This window comes from Heteronotia binoei, chromosome 18 (genome assembly GCF_032191835.1).
Source record: "Heteronotia binoei isolate CCM8104 ecotype False Entrance Well chromosome 18, APGP_CSIRO_Hbin_v1, whole genome shotgun sequence".
NCBI classification, from domain to species: domain Eukaryota; kingdom Metazoa; phylum Chordata; class Lepidosauria; order Squamata; family Gekkonidae; genus Heteronotia; species Heteronotia binoei.
This window is the reverse complement of record NC_083240.1, coordinates 45,840,149-45,851,341: the sequence shown is the minus strand read 5'-3', so window position 1 is coordinate 45,851,341 and position 11,193 is coordinate 45,840,149. Positions and strand designations below refer to the sequence as shown.

The following is an 11,193-nucleotide window of genomic DNA, read 5'->3' as shown; positions in this document are numbered from 1 at the left end:
CGGGCGGCGCTGGGGAGCCGCAGGGCGTCAGCGCCGTCGGAGGCCGAGGCCGGGGCCAGGCCGGGCCGAGGGCGGGAGCGGGAGCGTCCGGCGGGGCGTTTTGCATCCTGCCCTGAGGCCCTCGCCGGCCCAGCTCATTTGCATGGGGTATAAGTGGCGGGCGGCGCTGGTCGGAGTGGCGCAGAGGCCCCCAGAGCGGCGCGGCTGGCGGCAGCAGGTGCCCGTCGGGGGTCCCCCGCGGGAAGAAGATGGTCTCGCAGCTGAGCCCGCTGCAACGGGAGCTGCTGAGCGCGCTGCTGGCTTCGGGGCTGGCCCGGGAGGGCCTGATCCAGGCGCTGGACGAGCTGCTGCCCCCGGGGGCCTACGGCGTGAAGCTGGAGGACTTGCCCCTCTCGCCCAGCCCGGGGGGCGGCGGCGGCTGCGGGGGTGCCGAGGGGGCGGCGGAGCGCAAGCCGGCCCTGCACAGCCTCAGCAACGGCCACGCGGCCCGCGGCGGGGCCCCCCCGGCCAAGGGCTCGGGCGACGAGGGCTCCGAGGAGGAGGGCGACGACTTCGACACGCCGCAGATCCTGCGGGAGCTCCAGGCGCTCAACACCGAGGAGGCGGCCGAGCAGCGCGCCGAGGTCGAGCGCATGATCAGGTCAGATTCTCTCGCCGCAACGCGACGGCCGATTCTCGGGTGTGAGTGCGGAGCGCGGCTTGGGCGGCGGCGGGGCGGCCAGGGCAGCGTCTTCAGGCGCACCGCGGGGGCCTCTCGCTTTCTCGGGAAGGGGAAGGCAGGCCGAGGTCCCCGCGGAGAAGGCGCGCCTCCCGCCCCGCTGCTTCTCCGGGCCCCCCTTCCCCGGCCCAGGGGGGCCTTTCAGGGGCCCCCGAGAGACAGACGCCTTTTGGGTCTCCCTCTCCACCCGCCGCCTCCAGGAGTTTCCGAAGCGCTTCGAAAGGAACCATCCGAAAGGGCTGGGATGGCGCGGGGCGCTTGGGCTCGCTCGACCTCCGCGTCGCCTTGCCAAACTTTCCGATTTTTGTGCCTTTCTAGAAACTCAGCCTCCCCGCCTCCCGCACTGCTCTCTGGAAAGGGGGCCCCGTCGTGCTTTCTGCCCGGCCCGCTGCTCTCCCGAAGGCTCGCTCGACCGTTGGGGAGGGAGAACCGCCGAGTGACGAGGCAAAAAGAGGAGAGTTGGGGTTAGGGGTTTTTGGGGGAGGGGGGACGGGGGAGAAAAGCAACGTGCAACCGGTTTGTTTCTTCGGATCGACTTGTTGGCCTGAACTTTTGTCGGGGCGAGGCTGGCTCGCGTGTGGTTCTGCGCCTAGTCTCTTACACAAAATACCCATGTCGCGCGAGACCTTTAATCCTGGTTTAACTCTGTCCCCAAACTGACATTCTACACGAGAATCAGAGAAACCAGCTCTGTGACTCGATGCTTTTAGTGTAGAATGTCACCCTTGGGGACAGGGCTAAACCAGGATTAAAAGCCAAGTGCAAAATTGTCCGGCGTTTTGTTACTGTCCTGCTGGGGGGAATACGTGAAGCAAAAGTTTGCTGTGAGTTGGGTAGCCGCCAGTCACGTGCGAATGCTCGCTAGCCCCAGACGAGTGTGCAGATTGGCCGACAGGGAGACAGACAGACCTCCCCCCCCCCAACACACACACACATTTTTCAAGCAGAGACCAGTGCGGGGAGGGAGGGGACTGAGTTCCTAGACAGGCACAAAAATCGGTCTGGGCTCTGGAGGGGCCCAAACATTTTTTTACTTATTTATTTGATTCGATTTATAACCCGCCCTTCCCATAGAACAGGCTCAGGGCGGGTCACAGCCTTAGAAATTCGCTTTCTAGGGGTAAATCTCAAAGACCCTGCGTGTGAATGAGCGTGTACGGAGGGAGGAACGCCCCCGGATCTTTCTGGGGCACCAGGCCGCTGCAATGCCTGAAATCTCGGACCAATTTCGCAGGAGACCTGCAATCCTGGTTTAGCCCTGTCCCCAAACGGACATTCTACACTAAAATCATAGAGTTGGCTTCTCTGATTCTAGTGTAGAATGTCAATTTGAGAACAGGGCTAAACCAGGATTACAGGTCTCCTGCGAAATTGGTCTCGTTCTCTTCTCCACCCAGGCGTTTCGAAAACAGATTTTCTCCTCTGGCTTGCCTTCGTGTTTCGCTTGCGCGTTTGTCGTTGTCTTCCTTTGTTGCAAAGAGTTTCAGAGGGTGGCCCGGTGGACTCCGTTAGTCTTTCGAAAGCTTCCCCTCGGATCTACAGTGATTTTATTATTATTATTATTATTATTATTATTATTATTATTATTATTATTATTATTATTATTATTATTATTATTATTATCGCAACAGAACAAAGACTGAGCCCGGAGACACCTTTAAGACTAGTCAAGTGTAATGCCGTGTTTCAGCTTTCGAGTGCAGGCACGCGGCAGGGTTCGTGGTTGTGGGTTTTTGCGAGGCATCTAGCCGGGAAAGAGGAGAGAGCCAGGTGGGTCGCCGCAGACTTAGCAGCAGAACAGCCCATGGGCTCCTTGAAGACCCACATCTTTCATTCAGGGCATGAGCTTTCGTGTGCATGCACAGAGGGCTTCAGATTTTAAAAGGCGGGGGGGGGGGCGGAGGAAAAAAGATGGTTAATCGAGAGAGGCCTGAATTTGGTGCAAAGGCAGCCCAGTAATAATTAACTGGGAGCCGTGGCTGTCGCTGCCCTGTCAAATTATAACGCCCCCCTCCCCCGCCCCCCAAAGCAGCCCCGGCCTCCTAAGCTCAGGACCGGCCTCGCCCCCCCCCCGTCTCCCCCCTTCCGAAGCCGCGGGGCTCGGGTGTTGGGGCGTTCGAGGCCTGCCAGCCGCCCGATGCCTTTGACAGCTGCTGGTTACTCATTATCCCGCCTGGTCGGCGGCGGAGCCTTCGGTGCTTTTCGCCCCCGGAGCCAAATCGCCACGACACCCGGCGGGCCTTTGGTTCACTTCGGCCGGGCCTGCAGGGGCAGCGGGGAGCTCTCGCCAACCCCAGCGGAGCTGCTCCAGGTGAGCCGGGAGGCCCGGGGAAGGGAGGCCGCGCTCCCGCTCGCTCGGCTCCCATTGCAACAACTTGGCGAAAGGCTGCGATGCACCGGCTACTTCCAAGCAAGCCGGTCTCCTTGGAGGGAAGGCGGAGGTCTTCTTCGCAGCCCGGGAGGAAGAGCCGCTTGGGAAGCAAGAGGCGGCGGCGGCGGCGGGTTTTGCAGCCTTCCCGGGGCGGAGCGCGGGCCAAAGCACGGCCCGCCCTGGCGGCTGTCTCCACGCTCCCTCGGGTCGGCGCGAAGCGAAGGCTCCAGCTCAGGGGCAGAGTGCCGCTGCCTTCGTGGGGGCTCCTGGCACGACAGGTGGGGGCTCTGCAGCGACCAGGCGGCTGCTCCGGCCGGGGCCACTAAGGCGAACGTGGCGGAGCCGGAGGCTAAAGGAGCGACCGCTGGCCGGCTCCCCGGGCTCAGCGGAGAGAGGACGCTGGAAGGACTGCAGGCAGCCGCGGCTGGAGTCCGGGCCGGGCCCGGGAAGGCCTGGGCGCCGCCGCCGCTTCTGGCTGGCTTGCTTGCTGGGGCCGCGCGCCTCGTTGGCTTCCCGGGGCGATTCTCTGGCGCCCTTTGTGGCCGGGGGGCGGGCGGGAGGCTGCCTGGGGTCGGTTTCTGCGGACTGGAGCGGGGGCGGGTGGGAGGCAGCAGCCCAAAGCGAGAGCCTTGGACGACCCGCAGAGTTTCAGTTCGTAGCCAGAAGCAAGCGGGGCCTCCGAGGCGCCCCCCCCCCCCAATAAAGCCTCTCTCCTTTCCGAAGGCAGCTCAGTCGGCCAGGCTGCAAATGCGGGAGGGGGCCGCAAGCTGCAATCGCCGAGCTCCGCCCCATGTGCGCCTGGCAGCAGCCTGGGCAAAACTGCCCTGCCCTTCCCTTCTTGGGGGTGCTTCGTTCCCGCGGCCCTCCGGTGCCATCTCCAGCGCCTTTCCACGCCGCCGCTTCCCGTGCCCTTCCGTCCCAAGGGCGCCCTGCAGCGGCCCCGCTCCACACCCCAGCCCGGGGGCTCTGGCGTTGCACACTGAAGCCCAGAGGAGGCCTCGAGTCGTGCGGCTCAGGACGTCGCCTTTGCTTGGACGTCAAGCGCTCGCTCGGGCGGCTTGGTGGGGCTCGGCTTCCCTGCGCGCCCTCCTTGCAGATGGCTCCAGGCCCTTGAAATGCGAGCCCCTGCCCGGCAGCCCGCTGCAACTAGGCTTGGGAAGCCTCACCCGGAACTGGTCGTTGCAAGAGCCTGACCTCTCCAGGCCTCCCCCAGCCAGCCAGCCAGCCAGCCCTGCGGCTTGCCTTTGGGGCTCTCCACAGCAGAGCTGCACAGCCTCCAACTCCCCGGCATAGAGCTCTGCTTGTCTGAACGCCTGGCTGCGGGCAATCTGCACCCAACACCCGCGGGGGCTTTAAATGCGGGCGATATTTCGCTGCGCAAGAAAGAAAGGAAACTTCTGTCCAAAGCACCACCAAGAACAAAACAAATATCGTTGGTTAAATGTGAGCAATATGCATTTTAATTCACGGGTGGCTTCAGCGACTATGTCTAAAAAGGTGTGCGCTTTTGACTTCTCTTTCTTCCCCAGAGTCCTGGCTCTCCCCTCCCATTTGAACCTCGGGCTGTGGCTCGAGGGGTGGGGAAGAAGGTCAGACTCGGTAGTCCCGGCCCAGTATAGGACAAAAGACGCTGCCGCTGGTTTGTCGAGCAGAGTTAAAGGGAACCTCGCTGTGTGTTCTGCCTGCATAGTAGAAATCGCCTTGGTTTTCTTCCTTGCACCTCTCTCGGTAATAACAGTTCCGTATACCTCCTCCTTTTCGTGGGCACCTTTTAAAAACGTTGTCGGCAGGACTTGCTGAAGCCCTCATTCTACAAGTGAAATATCTGAGGTGGGGGCTCGTGTGCGTGTGTGTGATGCACGTGCGCAAACACTCAAGTACCTCACAGCCTTCCCTCAAACAGTCGTATATTTTTTGAGATTGTAGGCCAGTGGTGTTTTTGATATCTCCAAATAGGCAGCTGCGTTGGTCTGAAGCAGTAGAACAAAATAGGAGTCAATTGCACCTTTAAGCTCAACTTAGTTTTATTCGGAACTTTATTAAGCTTTCGTGTGCATGCACACTTCTTCAGACGAGGAATGGGGTATATCTTGAACCAAAAGAATTGCTCTTAAATGACTCTCGGGCAGCCGGAACTCAGCCGGTAAGGCCTCGTTTCGGACAGGAGCTCACGGGAGTGGAACTCTGGAACCTCTACATTTTATTGTGCTCTTTCTTTCTTATCCCCCTCTCCCCCCCCCCCCAAATACTTGCTTCTGGGCTCCCTTGCTCAAACCCAAAAGAATTTTGCTGAACTCTAAGATTTGACAAACTTTCTAATATCCCCCCCCCATAAAAATGGGGAAATAACCAAAACCTATAAAACAGACAGATGGAAATCTTCATCGTGCCACTGTGGCCCCATAGGAGAAAGTAATTGGAAAAAGTATTATGGGAGTGGAAAATAATGAAAAAATTGTTACTAATGTAATGATACTGAAAAACTCATACACAAGTCTTAAAGCTGAAACGACAAGCTTAGAGCAAAGCTCTTGAAGAATTCTATATATTATTGTTAAAGGTAGTTGCAATGACAATTTCTACAGTGTATCACACAACTGCATCGTTATTTTCCACAGTTTTGTGTCGGTTACTACTTCTTACTGTGGTACTCTAGGTCACTCATCCTATTGAGAGTTATGGCTTTGTCAAAGGAGATATTAGAGATAATTGTCAAGGGGGCTGCCGAGCTTTCGGCCGCCGAGGGGCCTTCACGGGGTTTATTCCAGCACTGGTGCTAATGAGCTCAAGCACCTCTTTTTCTATGAAATGACCCCTGGCCAGAGCACCTTGAGGACTGACAACATTTGTGGCGGGGGGTGGGGAGCTCTCCTGAGCCACAGCTCACTCCTTCATGTATCTTCAGATATCTGAAGAAATGAGCGGTGACTCACAAAAGCTCCCCCCCCCCTCCACACACACACAAATGTTGTCAGATCCAGGCGGGGAGCCTTGTTGCTCTGAGACCAGCAAAGTTTTCTCCAGAAAGCCTGCTTTCGTGTGCTCCAACCACACTTCATCAGACAATAGGGCGGAAGAGCAAGCCGTCCTAAATATAGAGAAAGTGGGCAGGGAAGTCGTGCGCAGAGTCAGGGAAATGTTTTTTTAGCGGGTTAAAAGAAACAGAAGTTGGGGTCTGGTCACGTCAGTGTTAACTGGGCTGAAACAACAACGAAAAGTAATATCGAGCAGATTGATGCCCGTCGACTAATGTCAGTCGCGAAGGCTCTGTTCTCAATCTGACGGCGTAGAAAATACTCCACCATATAAACGTCCAGCACGTGGGACTCTGGCTGTTATTAATTTATTTCTATAAATCATCAACTGAAAGATACACAAGGGACGGCGATGTTAAAAAAAGGAAGGTTATTCATTGGTGAAGTTGTAAATCAAAACGTGGGGGGGGGGGAAGGTGTTGAAAGGAAAAGGGAAACCCGCAACAGTTTTTTCCCACCCATTCAAAGCAGGTTCTTAAATAAATAAACAGAAGCGGAGTGGTTGTCTGACTGCACCTTCCAGGGAGCCTTCTCAAATATTGCCCTCTGCCAGGCTTTTCTCTCGATGCCCTTTCGGGCTTGTTCTTAGGAGAGCCGGCGCTCCGCTGAAGTACAAATTCAAACTCGTGGCCTGGCTGGGGGGAAAGAGCAGATCCTCCTTGTTTCTGGAATTGCCATAAGGTCTCTCCCTCTTGCCTAGATGAGAGGGTGGGGGAATCAAGCAGAAATTGTAGAGTGAAATTATACGGATTTAGGAATTGCAGAAATTGTAGAATGGAATTATGTGGATTTAGGAATTGCTTAAACACTTCAGCTTGCTGCCTTTGCTTCGGTGGGGTGTTTTTTTTAAAAAAAGAGTTCTGGTTGGTTCTACAACCCAAATCCTTTTTCATGGTTTATTGAATGTCCCATCTTGTGGATTGTCTTGATTCATTCTGGGCAATCCGCCTGGAGAAAGGTGGGCTAGAAAGAAGGTCAATAAACAAAGTAATTAATTTTGTGGTCATTACTCTGGGATATGGGGAAGCACCGCTAGTGCAGGCAGCTTCAAAAACTGCAACAGATTGATCCAATTCTTGGCAGGAGGGAGCCCTACGAGTGGCTGTCAATTGTGGCACAGAACCGTTGCTGTATTCTCGCATCAGAGGACTGAAAGGGCTGCCTTGACGACTGAATGGACTCCGTGTCCCTCTGGATGCAAGATTCTGGGAGCAGTGAAAGATGCGACCGACCACCTCCATCCCTTGCTTGTGACCACCTGAGCAGGGTACGCAGACAAGATACCCAGTGGGATGAGAAGAACCAGGGTAGGGCGTTTACTGTGCTAGGAGGCTAGGAGCCAGAAAACTTGGGTTCATCCTTCACCCCTTGTTATGTAGCTCACTTGATGATCTGGAACCCCTCTCTGTCTCTTAGCCTAGCCTACCCCGTAGGGTGGTTGTGAGGTTAACACAGGTGAAAGGAGAGTGTTGTGTGTTGTTCTGATCTCCTTGGATAAAACTGTACCAATCAGCAGTGTTCCTTCTAAGCTGATAGATGCAGGTGGGCAGCCGCGTTGGTTTGAAGTAATAGAACAAAGCAGGAGTTCAGGAGCACCTTTAAGACCAATGCACTTTTATTCAGAATGGAAGCTTTCGTATGCATGCATTTTTCTGAATTAGTGAAGAAGAAGAAGAAGAAGAAGATGATGATATTGGATTTATATCCCGCCCTCCACTCCGAAGAGTCTCAGAGCGGCTCACAATCTCCTTTACCTTCCTCCCCCACAACAGACACCCTGTGAGGTGGGTGGGGCTAAGAAAGCTCTTACAGCAGCTGCCCTTTCAAGGACAACCTCTGCCAGAGCTATGACTGACCCAAGGCCATTCCAGCTGGTGCAAGTGGAGGAGTGGGGAATCAAACCCGGTTCTCCCAGATAAGAGTCCGCACACTTAACCACTACACCAAACTGGCTCTCCATGTGAGCTCACAGTTTTTTCGCCTCCTGCTCGTACGTTTTTGCTTTAGCTCAGGAAAAATGGTCCCGGCGCAAGCTAGTTTATGCAGTAGCTCCCAACTTTCACGCCAGTAGCTCAGAAAGTAGACTTTTTGCTCACGGGACTCCACAGCTTAGAGAGAGCATTGCCTGTTAGAGGGGGAAGCGCGGAGCAAAGAGCCCCCCTTTGCCGGCATCGTTTTAGAACAGATTTCCCCCACCATGCCTTTGAATCTGATATGTATTTAGACTTTTCCGCTATGAGATAGTGTATATATTAAATAAATAAATATTAAAATGCCTTGTACATATATCCTGAAATGGCAAATGTCTAAATCCTTTTGAACCCAATCTTCTGCTGAACATTGGCTACCAAAGAGCAAACTAGCTTTAGAAAAGGACTTCCAAACTTTGCCAGAAGTTGGTGGGTTTAAAGGGGGGCACCCCTGCCCCCCAAGATCCTCTATAGTGTCTCTAGCACCCTGAGTCCTTCAGCTCTGTAGATGCCCCCCCCCTCCAGACATTCAAGAATTATATGGGGCTCTCTCTCCCTGGTTCTTTAGAAGATTCCAAACCAGAGAAAAAGCTGGGGTGTCTATACAAGGAGGGGTGTGTTTTTCTCAGTGGGGGAAACAAACTCAGGGGGGCCATTCCATGTCAGGAAAAGAATGGGGAGAAAGATTCCTTCCAAAGTACTATTCCAATACAGGTCCTGCACATCTTTTGTGGTGGGGGGGAGGGAACTAGCTTGGAATTCTAGATACAAAACTTGCAGCATTTTCTGACCAAGTTTCATTTGTGTTATGACAATGAGCTTTTTGTGATGGCCATTTAGGACTGTATGTCTTTCAGGGATTTTACTCCTTTAACCTTTTTTTTTTAGTATTGTGTTGAATTCTTTGTGTCCCTTTGAATCTTAATGCTTTGGGAAATTTCTCCCTCGTGCTTAGTGCTTTGGGGAATTTCTCTAACAATTAAATAAACCATTAAAGCAATCAAAAATAAAATGAAATATGTCGGGTGAGCTTGGTCAAACTGCTGTTTGTATGTGCCTAAAACAGCATTCAAAGTTTTTCATATTACTGAAATGGTTTGTGGACACTATTAGGGTAAAGAGGAAACCCTCAAAGTTCCATAAACCCACGATTCCTCCATAAGTTCCTGAAACCCCCTGTGCTGCCTTGAAACAGGGGCAACTGCAAAGAGAACGAAGTGTGATCTTGAAAGCTTCAGGATGATATCTTGTCTTATCTACACACTCCCTAAGGCTGTTTCCACATAGGAAGGATTCTCCATTGTGGTCTTATTGCCACTGTGAATGGAGAGGTATTTGCAGTGGCAATGGAGGGTCCACAAGAGGGGTATCATACTGGGGTGTCAAACATATGGCTTGTGGGATGGAACCAGCCAGTCCAGGTCTCTTATCCGACCCGCAAACAACTGGTCATTATCTTTATTGCCAGAGGACAGAGGCTGTGCATTAAGGTCCCAGTGCATAGTGGGTGGTGGAGGAGGGAGGGTGGGCATCAGGGAGATACTTTAAAGAAATACTTTTAAGAGTGGTGATGTTTTACAAGAAATCTTCAAAATTTTGGGTTACGACTTCAAGAAAACTGCAGAGACTTTTTTGCTTGGATTACAATTAGAAAAATTTCCAAAGGAAGATAGGACTTTAATCTGGTATTTGCTCTCAGCTGCTAGGACATTGTATGCGCAGCTTTGGAAACAAGGAATAATACCAGAGAAATGGGATTGGATTGTGAAAGTTTTATCATGGAGTGAGATGGATAAATTAACTAAAACTTTAAGAGACTATGACTTAGACTTATTCAAAAAGGAGTGGAAGAAATTCAAAGGATATATGGAGAAAGAGTGGAACGTAAAAAGACATTGGACAATTTTTTAGTATTAATCAAAAGTATTACATTTTGATAGATTAGTGGTACCTTTAGAATTAACTGGAAATTTATAACTTCGGGGAAGTCAATATTGGAGGGAGGGGGGGTGAAATATCATATGGTTTAGTATAAGAAAAGTTAATTAAATATTGTAACCATGTGTTATTAATAAATTGTTAAAACACAAGAGTGGTGATGTTTTAAGCGTGCTTATGTTATGAGTAAAAAAATAATATTGTTAGTTGGGTTTGCCTGTGTCCTTTATAAAGTTTATTTCTCCTGTACCTGGCATGCCGTTTTATGGCACCCATGGCCCAGGCTGATAGTGGCATTTATGTCAGATCCGGCCCTCATAACAAATCAGTTTGTCGCCTCCGTGGATCCCCTTGTGACCGCTATTCCCTCCCTTGCCACTAGAGCACTTTTTGTTGGCTTAAAAAATGGAAGTTGGCAAATTGTGATAATGTAATAATGCTATCTATGACTGGGGAAGACAATGGCAAATCACTCTGTTAAAAGTCTGCCAAGAAAATGTCATAATGTGACGTCACCCCATGGGTCGGTAATGACTCGGTGCTTGCACAAGGGACTCCCTTTACCTTTAATAATACTATAGCAATATAACTTCTAAACATGAAAGAAGCTAGAAAGAAGCCTGCCAAAGGCATGAAGTAGGTGGGAAATAGCACCAGATGTGGGTGAGGAAGGGCAGCCAAATTCACACCTTCCTGATCAAACCTGCTTTGAGAACAATTGTCCTGAAGCAGCTTTGACAAGATACCCAGCAAATTAGTGGCAACCCTGGGATGTGTGTGTCATGTGGATTCCCCTCTCCTCCTCCCCCCACTGCCCCAAAAACCCCACCACAGTTTTTGGGAGGAGATGTGGAGCAAGAGCTCTGCATGGGAACAATGGCTTTTGGTAAACCAGTCTTTTGAACACTGGAAGTGCTGGATCCATCCTGCACATTGTCCTTTCTCCTCTGCCTTGATGGAACAGTTACAGTTTAAAACAGAGCCTTGTGTTCATAGCTAAGAGGCAGTTTGTTTTGAAATCAGTCCACAGTTTTTTAAATAAAGTGGCATCTCCCAAATGTACCCCAGGGAAACATTTGTGCAGAAAGCCTGACCTGTCCCCAGCACAGATGAGGGATGCTTCCAAAAGGCTCTGACTTTCTCTCACATTTGGCGTTCCAG

General features: G+C 52.2%; 1 protein-coding gene across 4 annotated transcripts in view; it reads left to right on the top strand.

Moving 5' to 3' along the window:
- The first annotated feature begins 248 nt into the window (after positions 1-248).
- Positions 249-11,193, top strand: part of HNF1B (HNF1 homeobox B) — a 121,780-nt gene continuing 110,835 nt past the window's right edge. For all 4 annotated transcript variants that reach the window (XM_060259423.1, XM_060259420.1, XM_060259419.1 and 1 more), the window contains exon 1: positions 249-640. In XM_060259423.1, coding sequence (XP_060115406.1) covers positions 249-640 — 392 coding nt within the window. The remainder of the gene's footprint in view (positions 641-11,193) is intronic.